Here is a 19226-nt window from a genome sequence, read left to right as displayed (position 1 = left end):
ACTCATTGCTTTTTTACTTTTAACAACATTTTTTATTACCAGATCCATGCTGCTTGTCAGCTGTGCCAGATCCTCCAACCTTGGCACTACATATGCTTTTCATTTCAAGATATATTCTAAAGCTTCTCTTGCTGTCAGGAAGAATTTTGTAAAAATTATTTCTTTTATCCAATATTGATTTGCATACACTCTTCTCCAGATAACATCTTTTTATAAGACAGAAATATTAAAAGTTTTAAAGACAGCAGATAATAATAATACATGACAAACTATGAAAGTTTTTAGACTTATCAAATTGATGTATGATTGTATAAAACAATGTTGCAGATGTTTGCTGGAGACTAGATTAATTTTTCATCATCTTTATTGTTTTTGTTAGTGCCTTTGTGAACACATGCCAAATGGCACAGAACTCATTTCATTTGAGTTTCATTTTCAGTTCATTTTAAAGGAGATAATATTTTCATTTTCAGGACTGACACATAATTACAGTATATCTTTAAGTATGCAATCAAAACATACAGTATATCTCATTTTTTATTGCAATTGACTTACATACTGGTGAATATGTAATAAAAATGCTTTACTGATAATGTCTGTGATGGACATCAGGCATGGTCTGCCGTTTTGGTCAGAATAGTTCATGGACCATTACTTGGCAATGATGTCAGTTTGTTGGAAGAATAGAGGGAGAATTATGCAAACTGTTTTTTCCCCGACACAATAAGTGATAGTCCAAGGCAGGCTGGGATTTGTATTGTAGCACAGCCCTCTGGGTTTTTATCCATGCTGCCAGGGTGAGCTGCAGGTCGAATGGTCCTCAATTCAGGGAACTTTCCCCGGACCCAGAACTGCCTCCATTTGTTGGTGCAGTGACAGTAAAAGTACTCCCGGGTCCGGCATAATAGAGGGAAAGCTTCCTATATGGGCAGTCAGGGTCTTGAGACAGTGGACGACGACCGTATTGAGGAAGGAGAGAGAGAGAGAGATAAAGAAATGAGAAGGTAGAGAAAGAAGAATTATATGATTATTACATCACGTGTTCACAGTTTGTAATAATAAACCATCATTTGAATTTATAATTGTGTTAGTGTTTGTGTATTGGTGGGTTTGGGAGCTCAGTGGCACTTCCTGGTGGTCAAAATTTTTTATGGCATTTAATTTCCCCTTGATGTGGATTAAAATTATGTTATAAAAGACAACTAAAGTATGTTGGCATCAGGAAGTGCATCTAGCCTTGAAAATTTCTGTTCCAATACTTCCCTCATGATCAGGTACAAAGGTGAGAGATACAAAGCATGAGCAGGGTACAGCTCGTAGTACCTCGTGGCTGCCCCCACCTGCCTATGTCAAATAGAAAGTTTGGTAATCTGGTTAAACTATAGGCAGGGAAACATGATTTTTGTCAGCCCTGATGCATTGTGAGAAGGCTGTCTGTTGACAAGGGAGATGAATAAGTGGCAGTTATTAAGAAATGTTAAGAAAAAGGAATTGTGACATGGAATATTGGAAGTGTGAATGGAAAATTAGAAAATGCAGTGTAAGCCAGTGACAGCTAGTGAAAACAATCTGGGTGAGGGGCACAATTTTTGGAGAGAAAAACTGAAGTAGCACTTATCTATTATACATATCTATCAATCATATAGTGGCCTCTAGATGTGGAAAGGAATAGGTGAATCTGAAAGCAACCAATTACAAGGCAGCTTCAGGTCACCTGCTTGCCGAAAGATCAAGGGCTTACATACACTATCATCTTCCCTGTGCCCTTCAGTCAGGAAATATAGGTATTCACACAGAAATTAAACAAGTACAAGTCGGAACTAATTTTTAATGGATCTTGACATGCGTTGGCACCAGCCACTTTGTGCAAATAAGCAAATTTATTTCATGATTATTTTGCCTTACCAAATTAATTTAAGAAGAGTTAAGCAGAGAAAAGTCGCATGCATGGTTGAAGGTAGTGTCAGATGATATGGAGAGAAAGGGTATCAACTGAAAGGATGCCCAGGACCTAAAAGAGTGGAGGAGGAAGATTTTGAGGCAACCAGCTAACCTGAACCCAGAAAAAGATCTTTAATCCATTGATCACAATTACAATGATGATCTTTTCTGGTGATTAATACTTGGTGTCTTGTCATTTGAGGTAAAAATCATTGTATGCTTTGAGGCTTCAACATTATCTCCCAGCCTTAATTATAGCAATTAGGAACAATCATTGTGCATTATTTATGTTTCTTGCAATAGATTATTTTTTTTACCTAACAAACTTCAAGGTGCATCAGTTTAGACCAGAAAACAAAGGGATACATACAAGTCTGAGTTATTACTGCTGTTTCTATCACATTCTGTCTGTCCATTTACTGACAGACAGTTTTAGCAGTAATGTGCCTTGTAAGGTAAGACCTATAGACTGTAACATGCAAAACCATAAGATATCACTGAGAGACATAAGTGTAGTGTTTTTGTCATTTTTTAGACACATAGGTCAGATATGTTGCGATATCTTATAGTAACATGTTTCATGTTTTATTAAAAGATTTCAGCTATAATCACACAAAGTATATGGGTAGACTTTGACAATATGCAATAATTCCATTCTAGCACTATTTGTAACTATTTGTAACTTTTTATTAGGGTATTATAATTTAGAGCTAACATTAGACAAGAGGCATATTTTAAAAACTGTAATCATTGGTTTTTAGTTATGAGTGTTATCTTACAAGATTCTACAGGTTTCACATATCTATTTAAATTTGCTTCTGAGATAGAATTAAACATATAATAATAATAATAATAATAATATAAATAATAACAAAAACAAATATATGAAAGTACCCACCAGATATAATATCTTATTATAAGATCAAGACAAAATGTGGAGCATATACTTTGAACTCCTTATTCCTCAAATACATTTTATAACTTTAACAACATTCAATGCCACATAAAGAACAAAGAAAATAATATGATAAATCACTTCACTGAGGAAGTCACTGTTTTCTATAAAGAACAAAAAAACAATATCCTGTATTAGGCATAAGGGATAATTCTATTCTGTTTTAATTTTCATTAAAAATTTAATTCTGTATGATCTAATTGTTTATCATTACACTGTGTCTTTTTAGAGATAATTATTTTATCAAATTGCATTATTTTACTAAACACACTTCCTTTCCATGTAATTTTTGCAATCCCAGACTAAATTGTATAACTCCAGATATTCCACTAACGTAACACATTTGTTGTGAAATCCCTTGGGCATAACTATAGCACCTCCAAAATTTCTTCTGAATGAGACTTCTTTTCTGATTTTGACTAAAACATGAATATTATGCCTTATGAGTGTTGTCTTGAATTCGTATTGAACGTTGTGTCTGTTGTAAGAAATGATTAATCATTTTGTAAATTTTGAAGGCTCTACAGCCAGAGGAAAACATTAAGAACATCTGGGGAAAAAATCCACGGCACTCACTTTCAAATCAATAATGTCCATTGAGGAGTGAGATTTTTTTCACCTGCTGCCTTCATCCAATCCCTTCACTCTGTACATGCCACATTCTACACTAAGGGGAAAGGGAAGTAGTGATGATTAACTTTTATTATAGACATTCCACTGGAAGTGGTTACATATTTTAGGGAAAAGTGTGTTACATGAAGGAAAATGACAGAAGGTCTGAAGAGGGTGAGTATTTAATGACTAGGTTATTAAGAGGAACTCTTTCACTTGGCACCTGTATTTATGCTCAGCAATATAGAGACTTTCTGTTTGAAAGTGACTTGTTTGTCTAAATAACAAAGATCATAAAATATTGGTATATTTATTTAGTGTGACCATTACACTGCAGTAATGTTAAAAATTGTATTTTCTTTATTGCAGTATTAACACAGATCTAAAGTTTACATTCAAAATTTGTTTCTTTGTTCATTCGAGGGCATTTCTGTTAGATCACTAGCTTTGATTTTTTGCAGGAGCACTTTTTGCAGTGTTATGGCTCAATTGACTGAGGAAACCCAACCAACTTTTGAGACCACCCTGAAGTCAAAGGCTGTGTCTGAAGATTGCAACGTAAAGTTCTCGTGTGTTGTGTCAGGTAACAACTAAACTAATATATTCATTAAACTACTTTTATTGTATGATGGCAGAAATTTGCATTTCTTTCATATTAATGCAAAATGATGGCTACTATCAGAGAACTTCTTTATTTATAGACTTATAATGTAACTTTTATGTTTTACACAATTACAATTTCCTTTGTATTTCTTACTGAAGCCATTAAATTACTTTTATAATTTTTTATTGATTTTATTTGAAGAAAAAACCATTCCATACAATCAAATCTAACTTATACAATGAAAAAATTGCATTGCGTACAATCAAGTTAAACTTAAGTAAGCCAGAATTCAACCCCTACCTGAGGGAAAGAGAAGAGAGGCAAAAGCAAGAGCAAAAACAACAAAGAAAGAAGAATGTCCTTTTCCGCAATATAAATGCTTATGCTAAAATGTTATTGATTAGATCCTGACAGGTTTTTAAAAAGTTCTGAACAGATCCTCTAAGTGAGAATTAGATTTTTTCCAATTTCAAATAGTATAGAACATCAGTTACCCACTAACTTATAACAGGTGTGCTGGGAATCTTCAGTCTATGTGCTAGTAGTGTGGTAAAGGCAATTACAATCAATTTGTCCTTCTCCACTTTTTTGAACCCATCTGGGAGAACACCAGATACAGATGTTAATAGGTTAGGATTGATTGTGACACTAAGGCTGTCTGATAGGCACTCAAACATTTTTGTCTAGAATGATGTTAATTTGGTGTATGCCCAAAACATGTGGCTGGAACAAGATTGCAACATTCACAGATTGGATCTTGCCCTGGATAAATTTTGGACAATTTTAAATGAGATAAATGAATTCAGTAAAAGATTTTAAGTTGATTGAATGCTTTGAACATATGAAGCTAGAGTGTATTTTATATATTGCTACCTTCCACTGCTTTTCTGAGATGTTAAGTGAAAGATTCTTTCCCTAACGTACCCTGGGATCTTTTAAAGGAAGGGATTTTAAAATGTTTTTATATATTATTATGATGTTGTCTAAGTCTTCAAGACTGATCAGTATTCCTTCTGGAATAGAAATGGGTGGGAGGTAATGAAAATTGGTCAGGTTTCTTTTAGCAAAGTTTCTGATTTGCAAGTACTGTAGTAGAAAAATTGTGTGGGAAGTTAAATTTGAAGAGTAATTGTTGCAAAGACGTTATCTATTTAAAATTCTCTAAGTGTTTAAATCCTGGACTTTTTCCAAACTTTAAATACTATGTAGGTTTGAGAGGGTAGAAAAAGGTGATTATAATGTAGGGGTGCAACAAATAAAAGCTTCTCTGCCTTAAAGTGCTTCCTGCATGGGTTCCATATTATGAGTGATTGATGGAGAATTGTATTATTAGTATATTGATGATGATTTGTATTTACTGAGGTACAAAGCAGGACATATAACGAAGTACAACAAGATTTTATTGCAGACCAGGCTTGTGTATATTCATCAGTATCAGTATTTGCTGCCCAGTAATAAAATTGAAAGTTAGGCAGTGCCACGTACCCAGGTCCCAAGATTGCTTTTCCTGCTTAAGATTAAAGGAGTTTATTTTCCCTAGCCTCTTAGTAATTAAATACATTCAAATATGCATAACTCACTACAAATAAAATTTGTTTATAGTATCCTCCTGCAGAATATAATATAAGTCACAGATGTTTCACTTTGTTGCCACACCCTATTGTATCACTCAATAACTGGTTTTGGAAATATGGGTTATATGGTTGATTTATGTTGATTTGGCATATTCATAATGCAGAAATTAGTCTGAAGATATTTTCAAAATTAGATTTAATTGTACAGTCCTCATTATGATTGGGGACAGTGGTAGAATTTTATCAGAAAAGTAAATGACACCTGTAACGGAAAGGTTTTGGCACTTGCAGTGTGTGGCAGCATTATTATAGTAATCACTTTGGAATAGCAAGCAGCTTTAACTACAAACCTAGACCTTATAAAACAATGATTCATTTATTATTCATTTTTAAATCTCAAGATTACAACTAGGTTTTCACATGTATGCCTTGAGATGTGTAATTATTGTTAGAAACCTATCTTCCAGCTAAATACCAAGTTTAACTTTTCAAACTATATCAGGAGCACAAAATGTAGTTTAAATTCCTCACTCGAGTATCAGTAATAATGCTTCTGTAAAGCTGCATTATTTGTAAAGCAAAACATTTCTTACTTCTACCTTACGTGGCCTTTTTTCATTTTGATGTTTTTTTTTCCTGGTATTTGGATCATGTAAACAATAAGCCAAAACCCTAACTTTTAAACTAATGACAGATTGTGTATTAGTTTGGGAAACTGTAGAATATTTTTCTTTCAGGTCGGATTTTTTTTACAGAAAATGTTGTTTATTACTTTCAATTAAAATTCATTTGGCTAAAAGCTGCAACACAGTGGTACAGTGGTTAGCACAGAGGCCTCTGCTTTTTAGGCATCTAGGTTAGAATTCTTTCATGGTCAACAACTGTGTGAATTTTGCATGTTCTACCAACGTTCTTCTGGTATTCCTATTTTCTCTCAGTTCCAAAAGATAGGCATGTTAGGTTGGTGACCCTAAACTGGTCCTGCATGAGTACAGTATGTACTGGACTGACATCACATTGTGTACAGGTTTCCAACTCACACTACTATAACACGTTCTGCCTTGCTGCGGATTGCTGTAAAATAAATGGTTTAAAAAATAGATCAATACAAATTCTTAAAAGGTGTTCACTTGTAAATTTATTTTTAAATAAAAATCCAGTTGGCTACAGTATTTGACATGAAAATAATATTTTGATATTGTATAATTAAGGCATAAGAATTAACAATATTTTCAGAGTAAAGACTGGATTGCAATCAGTTTTTCATATGGACTTAATTCTTTTGTTTCCCAAAAGGGAGTTAAGCAAGTTAGTAAGTAAAGGTTTTATACAGCTCTTTTCACAGACACAAAGTAACTAGCTTTTCAAGTTAAAACCCAATACATACTTTACAATATAAAATCCTGTTAGCAAAAGGCTTGTTTAAACAAATGACTTTTTAGCAGACACTTAAAATTATCTGCAGAGTCGGCACATCACAAGGTCAATGGAAGAGCATTCCAGAGTCATTGTGCAATAGCTATAAAAGCTTGGTAACCACAGGTTTTTAAGTTACTGTGTAGGACAGTTATCAGAGGACCTAAGGGACCGGTTTGCAGAATATGGTTGAAATAGGTCCACAATATAGGAGCCTGGCCATTCAGAGCTCTGTATGTTAAAACGAGGATTTTAAAATGAACTTTAAATGAGCTCTAAAAGTAATAGAAAGGCAAATGTAGTGAGAATAAAATGGGGGTGAGTATGGGACCTTCTGTTGGACCTCGTTAAAAGCCCTGCAGCTGTATTTTGGGCAGTTTGTAAGCAGTGTGATAATGCCTTGCTGAGGCAAGTAAAAAGTACATTGCAATAGTCTAAATGAGAAGAAATAAAAGCATGAATGAGCATTTCCATCTCGGATTTAGACACAATTGATTTAAAACGTAGCAGTGTCTCTTAAGTGGAAGAAACATGACCTAGTTTAGCCTGACTGAAGAATAGAAGAATGAATTGAGTCAGCTAATCTATTTAATGTAGGGAGGTCATTCCAAAGTCTGGGCACTATACAGCTAAAGGCCCTGTCACTCATAGAGTGCAGGTTAATGTGAGGCACAATAAGATTGGCAGAATCAGAAGACCTTAGTGGGCAAACAGGAGCATAGTGATGGGAAAGGTCACTGATGTAGTCCGGTGCAAGGCCATTTAAACCTTTTAGGTTATTAATAGAATTTTATATACACCCCTGTAAGTCACAGGAAGCCAGTGAATGCAAAGCAGGATGGATGTTATGTGCTCACTGATGCTGATTTGTGTAAGGACTCTTCCAGAAGAATTTTGAATCAACTGGAGCTGTGATATTTATAAGATTTGAAGGGGCACCTGCCAGTAGGGAGTTACAATAATCAATGCAGGATGTGATAAAATCATGGAGATGTTTCTCAGCATTAGAAAAGGAGAGGAATTAGTTAACATGGGATATGTTACAGAGGTTGAAGTAAGGAAATTTCTTAATGTGGTTTATGTTGGTGGAATACTGTAAGAAAGGCAGGAATCAAAAATTACACCAAGATTTCTTGCATTCGAAGAAGGTCTGAGGAGATCATTGTTAAGAGTGATTGAAAAGGAGCTCATGTTCCTAAGTTGTGCTTTAGTGCCAATTTCCAGAAGTTCAGTTTTGTTTCAATTTAATTTTAAGGAGTTATGCTGCATCCAGGTTTTAATTTCACTGAGGCAAGTTGTCCTTTTGTGACTGGTGCTGAGCTGGATCTGCTGTTGCCAAGACTAACAAACTCTTGCCTATCAGTCAGATAGGACTTAAACCACTGGAGGGCAGTGCCAGAGATACCCAGAATGTTTTCCATTCTGGACAGTAGAATGTCACTTTTGACAGTTTCAAATGCTGCATGTCTAACAGAAATAATATGTTGGTTTGTCCTGAGTCTGCTAACATAAGCAAATCCCAAATCAATACTATTAGTGTTTTTTTTTTGTTTGCCAAGTTTCTGTTAAGCATAGCATATTAAGGTTGGAGTCTGTAATGAATTCTGATAGCACCAATGCTTTGCCATTAACAGATCTTGTGTTAAACAATGAATTATTAGCTAATGAGGGTTGTTTGTGCATAGACCCATAACCAGAGTTTATTTTACCATATTGCAAATTTGGCACACTGGCACTCTTATTTCCAAAGCCACAAGTAGGACAGTGTATTCCTGAACAGATGCTGCTGGCAGACTTTCCATTCACAGCCTGGTGGTCGCAGTGACATGACCTGTGATGTAAATATTTCAGGTGCTGCACAATACCAGTATCTTGTAGGACATTCCAGTCAGACCGTTTTCTCTGGACAAACTGTTTAATATGCAGGAGTTTGTCATGAATTTTTCAACATAGTAGAATTTAATATTTATCTGACAGTAGTAAAGTATACTTAAGCAGAGCAGCACAGCATAGAATGTGAGATGGGTGGGGTTGGGCGGCACAAATGAGTGACGATAGCAACACAGCAAAAATCCAGTAGAAGTATAAACTGATGCCATTGGAGGATTGATCCATTACAAAAAGTAGAAGATATTATAAGATGCAAATGAATATAATTAAACAAATTCAGAGGTTCCAACATATAACCATATACATATAAATCTGGGTATTACAGGTGAGATTGCCTTAGCATCACAAGCCCAGTGGGTGTGAACACCAGATCATTTCTCCAGTTGAAGCATTGATAGAAGTCACTGACAGCAATCCAGTATGTCCATTTTAATTAAGAAGACAAAACATTCCGAGTTTCTAGATCTCTTCTTCTTCTTTCGGCTGCTCCCATTAGGGGTCGCCACAGTGGATCATCTTGTCCGCATATTGATTTGTCAAAATTTTACACCGGATGCCCTCCCCATTTATCCAGGCTTGGGACCTGCACGAAGAACACTCTGGTTTGTGCATCCCCTGTGGCTGGGTTCCTACGATGCAAAAAAAAAAAATGTTCTCAAATCAGGCATCAAGCAGAAGTGGGCAATCAAAAGAAAGTTTCATCCAGTGAACCACAGAAAGATTCAAATCAGTTGTCTCTGAGGCCATGAACTCAGTCAAGGCAAAGTCCATAAAACTTTTACCAAATTCAATACAAAAAGTAATTAATTGCATCCAATAACTATATACAGAGTAAGAGAAAGTGAGAGAAGTGCAAAATGTGCAAGGTTCAATGCGAATTTTAACGAAAAGTGTTATTAGTGTTCCCTACACTGATGTACTTTGATGATATTAAGACCTTTGGCCATGCTAAGTAACTTCTCTGTGTCATTGGGTTTAAAAGATATGTGAAGGCGAATATCTTGAGCATAAAAACGGTAAGAGATATTTTTAAAACTACTGGTAATCTGTCCCAGCAAAAGCAAGAAAAATAAACTAGCCCCCAAAACAGATTGCCCAGGAACACCATATGACAAACGGGCAGATTTAGACAGAAACTGTCCTACGACAACAGAGTAACAATGTATATGGTGAATTTTTCAGAGGACACAAATCCCTAAAAATTATTTGCATATTGCTGATTTTTACTAACCCAAAAACACCCTGCACACATACCTTAAGACAGGCAGCAAAGGACAAAGCACCCCAATTATAGAGAAAAATAACACTAAGTTTTTGACACTATTATATCCTGTTGTAGCAAAGGCTCACTCTCCCTGTCTGGCAGCTACACCACCAAGACCTGTGGCCTGGCAAGCAGAGGACCTTAGACCTGACAAGCCGTACTTCTTCCAAATAAACTTCCCCAATCAACGATCAAAAATAAGCCAAAAACAAACAATATGTAAAATAATAAAGTGAGTATATTAATAAAAATGAAATTAAACTCCAAACAATATATATATATTGTGGAACATGACCCACACAGACAGGCAGACACGTTCAAATCACCCCACACACGTTTATTTACAAAGTCCATAATTACAATGAAGTGCACCACAGTCCCCAAAGTCCTGGCCAACAACACAATGCCTTACTTCTTCAGGCCGCCTCCTTGCCTCCTCCCAGACCTCGTCTCTCTTCCACCCGACTCAAGTCCTGAATGAAGGGATGCAGCCCCTTTTATAATCACCCGGATGTGCTCCAGATGCCTCCCAGCAATCTTCCACCGGCACTCCCCAGTGTGGTGGAAGTGCCGGCTGCGTACCTGGAAGCACTCCAGGTGTCCCCGACCCTCTTCCCCCCAGCACTTCTGGGTGTGGCGGAAGTGCTGAGGTCCAGGGCTCCCAAGGCATTGGAGCGCCCCCTGGCAGTGACCACGGGCCCTTACAGGGTTGAGCTTCCAAGCTCTGTACCCGTTGTCCCCATAGCCGCCAGGGTGGTTGCCCCCATGTGGTCTGGGGACGGCGTAAGACCTCTTCCGGTCCTCCAGGGCGTCCCAGCCAGGTCGCCCCCCCAGCCACCTGCGACAATATATATCACATCCCAACCAGCCCTTACATAACACTCAACCCCAAAAGTGACAGGGGGAAAGTAGTAGTAAAAAGGTGCATCAAAAAGTTAATATACAGCACAAAACCCTTCCTTGACCCACACTGAACAAGAACTTAATGAGTAACACAGAAAACACGAAACGCACATAATAGTCCAGAAGATTAAATGAAAAATCAATAATGTTTGTGAACCTTGTTCAGCTTGAAAAAGTGTCCTACGGCAATTATACGGATGAAAATGATGGCTTGCTCCTTTCCAAAAACAACAAGAAAAAGTCTCACCGTGCTTATACTTAGTACATTGGCGTAGTCCAAAACCCTAGGGTTTTGTGGTGCAAAAGTGAAGTTGTCAGGCATTGAAAGTGGCAAGTAGAAAAAGGTGTAAATGATCTGGATCACTGCTTTCTCTTGGGTCTGCAATGAATGGGCGGTAAGTAGAATGGGATTTCTCTTTTTTTTTTTTCTTTTTGTCCTCCTGTTTAAATAGAATGAATGACCTGGATGCAGGTGATGGGATTGACAGGATAATTATCATGAGGGACCACGGTTCCACAGTGTTTTCCTTTCCCCTTTTGTTTCCAGGGGAGCATATTTACATAGACACACAAACCATGTAAACAGGACAACATTACGAAAGACGGGACTCAGCACAAAATACACTTATGACAACGTTAATCACGTGGCACCGCTACAGTGGGAGTAAAACAGAACAGAACGTATATAGTTAATTACACTACGCTATACTAACATAGCCAAGTGATCATCTGTAAAATTTTAATTCCTGTTTTGTTTTCAAGGATGCACAGTGATGTAGTGTATCACACTACTTTCTCACAGATCTAGTACATTCGGTCTGAATCTGAATTTGACTGTTGTCTGTGTTTAATATGTGCATTCTGCCTGTGGCTGTATGCTTTTTTCGCATACATTCCAAAAGGTATGCATGTTATAATAACTGATAATTATTAATTGGCCATGGGTGAGTATGGGTGGGTACATGGGTGAGCCCAACAATGGACTGGCACTATCCCCACTGTTTCAGGCCTTTAATAAGACTCCTAAACCCCATGGCCCTGAACCAGATTACTTGTGTTTAAAATGTTATGTATTTTTATCTTATTCATGGTTGTATTGTTTCTTTAGGTTATATAGTATGTTATTTATATTCTGTACAATTTACTTTAGGATTTGAAAAGTCAGAAAAGACTTTTTGTTATTAGTCAAGCATCCAAAGTCAAGGAGCTTGGTTAGTACTTTGTGAGGCTATGTGGCTGCCTTTGCTCACAGATAGAAACTTGAAGTATAGTCTGTAGGTACAGAGAGACTGTAAAGGCCATGCACAGGAAAGCTTATATTCCTTGTATTGTGACACACCAATTCAAGTTTTTTTTTTTTTTAGAAAGGTGGTTGACAGCATAATCGGAAACACAACAAAAAATGTATTAGGACCCCGAAATTTATGTATGGGAAATAGGAAGAAACCACTAAGAACTAAGGGTTTGCTGTAGCAGACATGACGCATAGTATATATTCCATTTTTCCATCACACGGCTGGAATTTCTAATAAATTGACACAAATAAAACCTAAAAACCTGAGCATTTATAGAATTTAAATATATTGTTGCTGGATATTTAATTGAACTACTGGTAGTCAATCTCAAACCAAGACTTTTAACTAATGAAACGAGAAGCTGCAGTCCAATTCATTAAAATCTACAAGTATAAGACACGTTTAAATTAATATATTGAATACAGAGGCAGGTGAACTACACAATACATGTTGAACAGAAAGCAGCTTTTTTTTGTTTAGTGGAACTTTTTCTGAGTTAGTTTAAATAAATAAATAACAAACAAAGGTCTCACAGAATTCAATACTGGATCTGTTGGTCTACTTAATTTTTATAATTATTATCTAAGTAATAACTCGGCTGAATTTATAGATAGATAGATAGATAGATAGATAGATAGATAGATAGATAGATAGATAGATAGATAGATAGATAGATAGATAGATAGATAGATAGATAGATAGATAGATAGATATCCTAGAGTCAATTGATTTCTTATAGATGGACCTGGACAACTTTCAGATTTTGGTAGATATGTGGCAGATGTTCTTAAATAGAAATAAGTGTAAAATCACATGCATCTCTCTCACAGCAGGCTTACCCACCATTTTCTGGATTTACTCATACTCAGGCTAGCTGGCTGCCTTTCTTTCAAATAGGATATTGGAGCAGAAATTTTAATAAGTAGATGCCATTCCCGACTTAACCTCTTTCAGTCACCTTTTATGACATGCCAGAGGGACAGTGACCTAATTCTAACCTTCGGTTACTATATTGCACATAAAAAGAAATAATAATAATTTTAAGTTTACAATTGGAGAGAGGAGCTATAGAACTATGATTTAAGAGAAAGACAAGAGACTTCTGGTTGGATTCACTGCCTGCAGAAACATTTAAAGAAGCTAATAAGATATTAGTACACAGTACACTTTGAGTAAGTAAAATTTAAAACAGATTGCACCTAAGGTGTTTACCACACCTGATACACCACATCTTGAGCAATACCTGTATGTGCAGTTTTGACCTCCATGTTACAAGAAATATATAGCGGAGAAAATCCAGAGAACTACCAGCCTAATTATGAGAAAATATTGGGACCTTAAGACTTTTATTGTACAGTAAGTGTATATTAAGATGGACCATATTCAGATTGTATTAAATAAATGAAAGAACATAGTAGATCAGATGCTTGCTACTACTGTGAAAGTAATTCTGTAATAGGAGCAGAAGACTATAAATTGAAGATAGTTAAGGAAACATTTCACACAAGACCTGTAGATACATGGAACAAGTATGTCTTCACACATAGACCTGTAGATACATGGAACAAATTATCACGTAGTATTGTTAAGAATATCACTCTGGGAATCTTCAAACTGTTACTTTTTTGTTATATATTTTACTGTTTTTTACCTGAATAGGAAATTATGAGCTATATTAACTAATTGCCTGTTCTTGGCAAACATTTATTTTGTTAATTTTTATAACATACTTTAAAACTCTATTATAGGTCAGAGTCTAGTCTTGTTATTTTTGGGGCATGCAAGGCCCAGTGCCCTCCAGTAGCCCTTAGAGCTCGGCACCCCATAGTTTTCTGAAGACCTTCAAAGGTCAAGTCCCTTCAGGTACCTTCAAGGCTCCCACCTTCCAAATTTTGGAATACATTCTAATGTGTGGACTTCCGCCAGTCTTCCAGAACTCTGATTTTAAAAAAGCAATAAAGCCCCACTTACCCTGGACTTAGTTCATTTCCTGGACTTGTAAGTCAAAAGGTGTTCTATCCTTCTGACAATCTTTGAGGCCTGATTATCACTACAAGGTTAGACATCTTTAGCACCCAGTAGGTCTCTCTTGCTCTTTAGTATTCTGGGGAACTATTACTTATTTTCTTTGAGGAAGCACCTCTCTCTCTCTCCAGTATGTACACCAAGCTTACTGCCCCTTCACAGTATTACATATATTCCCCTGACAATGTAGGTTATCCAGTGTCTACTAGGTCTTTCCGTAGTCTTTTTATGTGCCAGTCACATTTGCAATCTGCAAACTCTTCCCTCTAGACAATCCAATACAATGATGAGACTTTTAGTAAGACATTGCTTGTTCTTTGTTGTATATTTATATCTGAAAATATCTGCAGCTCAGAATCTAATTAATGAGAATAATGGGAAATGCTCTATATAAGAATACATTGAACTGAATATTATAGAATTTGTACCTCAACTTGTATTTCCTGATGGGGTGTCTCCTTTGTTTAGTTTGAACTTCTTGTCGCACTTCACATACTGTTTGTATGATTTGTGACTCTAATAAACCCAGAATCTTGATGCGAGCATGCCTAGAAGTGTGCTGTTCAAAGTAGTGGTGTTACTTAAAGGCATTGTTTTATATTTTGCACACTGTGTTCACATCATACCCACATTTAAGAAATAGTTAGGGAAATCAGGTTTCTTATCTGTTTGTTTACTTGCTCTGTCATTCACCAACACAAGTGCTTGATATAAATGTTACGACTTATAAAACTTAACAAGCACAATGCACTGTAGTTTAAGTAGTTAAGCATGTTATTCAGACAAGACCATTCATCTGCCTGTTGTTTTTTAATGCAATAGCTTGCATCAAGACTAAAGTCTATACCCAAATATAAATGTTACTGGTTTACCTTACAGAACATAATAAACAACATTTACCAATACATTTCTTTGCTATTTCTTATTTTTTTCTACATATTTTTGTTTTCTTCCCCCTTCTCAAGGATATCCTTTTTGGGCAGACTAGAGACTCTAATTTGCCTTGGCATGGGTGAGTGGTTCCTCATTTTAACCTGACTGTTCAGAAAGGGGATCTAAGGCCCACACATCCCCATATTGTTAAGTCATAAACTGAATAGATGGATGAATGGATTACAGTGTGTTTTATCATTATTTTGACCACCATTTCAACAATGGGTTTTCTGACATCATCTTATAGTATGGATGCTGTTCTCCTTTTTTTGGTCCAAATACAAAGAGAAGAGTAATTTTGGCACAGTTCTTATGACATTTTACATCTATTTAACCCTGGCTTCTTTTGAACTACAGGCTATAGCTATCAATATTATTAGGGTTTCAAAAGAGTCTCTCTTGTTGGTAATTTAAAATTTGTCTCTACACAAAAAATGATCAGCTTTTTACTTTATTTGACAGAGGCACGTGTATTGATAACTTTCATATCCTTGCCTGTGCTGTTTGGCTGTTTTTTTCGGCACTTTCAGTGTTAGTTTGTTTTGAGCTGTGGTGCTTCAGCATAAGTTTTGAACTTGCATGTAATAAAAGAAGCATAACCATTTCCTTCCTTTCAGTTTATTTCAACACAGCTTACAGTAACTAATAATTTATTTATGTTCACACTATTCCAATGCTTTCAAAACAATACTTCCTTAGACACACTGAACAACTTTGGAAGAATTTGCATTATAATTAGATTATCAATAAATGGAAGTCATTCCGTAATAAAATATAATCCTCCCAAATATGTACCAGAAGCAAGCTAAAACATTGTACACTGAATACATCTCTCATGAGTGACACAAGATTTATCCAGGATTAGACTCTACACGTGACAGTTATTTTTAGGTACCTATTCCTCTTGGCCACATGCTCTGGCTATGTCCTCAGCTTATATCATACTACTTCACTCCTATTTAAGACTATTTCATTTACATCATCATCGTATATTCCTTTTAGCAGTAGTACAAAGTGGAATACTCTTGTTCAATATACTTTTATTACACTGACAGGTAACTCTTATTTTGCTTATCTAAATTTATCCTATTCTGCTCTCATTATTATAACTGAGCACTACATGTTTTACATAGAATTGCAAAAAAATAAATCTGTTTCATAGGAAACAACTCAGAAATTGATATTAAAACAGAAAGGGTAAAGCAGGTTATATTAGCAGTATTTGGTACACTTGACAAGGGATTTTAAAGTATTATATGTGTTATAACCCCTTGTTTGGGTTATATTAATTTTGTTGAAAAATTCTGCTGATCTGATTATGAATACTACATTGAAGCATTATATTTGTGGCAGGATGCCTCATGATAGGCTGCATACTTAGTTTGACACATTGTAACTTCCTGGTATTCAGAAATCCCACCTGTCAATGTGCAGCTGCCCTGGTAATATTGTCTAATTGACCACAAAGCAAACTCAACTCTGTACTGATGACTGCAGGAACTGCAGCTGCCAATAAAACAGTTGGTGTGGTGTTGAAAATTGCCTTAAATGGCCTGACAAACTGCAGCTTGTTGAAGGTATATAAGAAATCAAGAGTGACTAGAATGTTGTTGTAATCAAATCTAATTAGGACATGCAGTTTATTTTTAAAATATAATATGAAAAATTGTCAACTTAAATATTACTTAATTTTCTGCACCTACCTCCTGAACCAAAATATAGTCATTTGTTTGTCCAGAATACGTTCCAGTAAGATTGAACTCTGAAGAGGATATACATACACTCAATCACACTCACTTGCACCAGACTAATTTAGAAATACCATTCCACCTAACATACACATCTTTGACTTGTGGGAGGGAACAGGAATAGCCAGAGAAAACCAAGGTGGGTACAGAAAAAGCACGATAACACAACACATACAGAGACTAATTCAGGGTCTGAACCTGTGACTCAAGAGTTTAGATACACCAGCATTAATCACTGTCCTGCTCACTGAAGTGATTAAACTATAATTAAGCATTACTATTTAACATTACCTAAAACATTAACATATTTCACAAAGGCTAGGGCTCACTTGTACAGTACACACCACGTCAAACAATACGTGATCTGTTCTGTTTAAGACAAGGAAAGAAAATGAGAAAAAATAACTGTAAGCATTATGCTGCAACATGTGCTTTCTGTTAACTAAGTGTCAAACAAGCCATCATAGTTCTTAATGAAACATTCATACAGTATAGGAATCAGGAGTCAATTTCCCAGCTGTAGCCAGAAAACATTAATCTTTCTTTGGCAGCAAATCATACAATGCCGATATCACACTTTTTTCCATTGTGATGTACAATATCTGAGGGCTCTAAGCTCACTTTTTCCCCTTGGGCATTTGTGTTGTAAGCGGAATCTTTTTGGAACATGACAGATTAAACAGGAGTTCAGGTACAGAGATCTTTCTCTATCTTGGTTCGGTACACACTTATCCTGTTACAAGACTGGGCTCTAAACCAGTGGTTCTCAAGTTCAGTCCTGCAGGCCTTCTGTGGCTGCAGTTTTTCATCCCAACCAGTTTTTCCTTTTAACTACACTTCTATGTTAACTAAATAAGCTAATCTTTGCAATGTGTGTTATTTTATCAATCCAGAAATTACGAATAGGTTATAATAAAATTTAACTGAATGGAGCAGGTGTTTATTTTTCCATTTTTAGCATTTGGTTCTTTTTAAATTCCAGAGGGAAAAGTGAGTTAAATAGAAAATAACACAGTTAAGCAACTAAAGATATGGCAATAAAACAACAAATATTTCTTATGAATATAAATCTAAAATAAATGCTTTTTTTCTGAATGCAAAATAAGAGAAGACAAAAAAGGAACACTGCTTCTTAAACAATGGGATCAATTAAAGATAAAGACTACTCACTGATTGTGAAACAGGATTGAATTTGAGAACCCCTGTTCTAAACTAAAAAAATACTTAGAAGCCAAATGACTTTTTTGGTTGTCAAATTTCAAAATCAGAATGATTTATATTGGAATATGAAGGACTCTTATCTGCCTTTCCTTTTCTCTGATTTTTACTCTGCTTCCTCCATTGTTCCTGACGTCTAACAACTGTAGTTTACTATTACACCTACAGGAAGATACCTACTATGCATAATGATTTTCTATTTCCCTTACACATGCATGCCGCAGTTTGTTATTGTGGTTACCAAATTACTCTTATGTTTATATTTAGTATGCTTTCTTTTTAATTTCACCTGCAATGCATCTGAGAAAACATTGCAAATTCTGCCTTGTTTCATGTATCTTTGATACATTAAATCCATACTAGTTTTTAGTGAATAGTAGTTTTTTACAAGCAATCATATATGCAACAGTGAACTTTATTTTCAACACTTTTAATTCTTTTTAGCATTAATCTCCTTAGATATGGACCGAGCTAATGGTGTGTGATGTACACTTCGGCAATCATTTAGTTTCTTGCAGTTTTGTTTCTTTGGCTTTCACTATCTTTTTTCACAATCTATTTTTTGAAATTATGTAATCCACTTTTAAATTCAATTATTTTCCAAACAGATTAAAAGTCAGAATACATTGTTTGTATCTCTGTGTCATATTTTAGACATACATATTTCTGGAGTCACTTTGTTTTAAACTTTCTAGTAGATGGCTGTGGCAATATATCTTTACCCTAGATATGTAAATCACATTATTGTTGGTTGGCAAATTTGACACTCTTATCAGATGAGTACTTTAAAATGAGCTGATAAAGTTTGAAAGAACATAGTATACTTTGAGCATATACTCTTTATCCTC

At 35.6% G+C, this 19226-nt stretch overlaps 1 protein-coding gene across 2 annotated transcripts in view; it reads left to right on the top strand.

Annotated features, from left to right (window-relative positions):
* The window catches only part of alpk3a (alpha-kinase 3a), a 134620-nt gene that overhangs the window by 7983 nt on the left and 107411 nt on the right, over positions 1–19226 (top strand). For both annotated transcript variants that reach the window (XM_051920310.1, XM_051920309.1), the window contains one exon: positions 3970–4091. In XM_051920310.1, the coding sequence (XP_051776270.1) occupies positions 3970–4091 (122 nt within the window). The remainder of the gene's footprint in view (positions 1–3969; positions 4092–19226) is intronic.

This window comes from Erpetoichthys calabaricus, chromosome 17 (genome assembly GCF_900747795.2).
Source record: "Erpetoichthys calabaricus chromosome 17, fErpCal1.3, whole genome shotgun sequence".
Lineage (NCBI taxonomy): Eukaryota > Metazoa > Chordata > Cladistia > Polypteriformes > Polypteridae > Erpetoichthys > Erpetoichthys calabaricus.
Note: the sequence above shows the minus strand (reverse complement) of the source record. Positions and strands in the feature narration are given on the sequence as shown.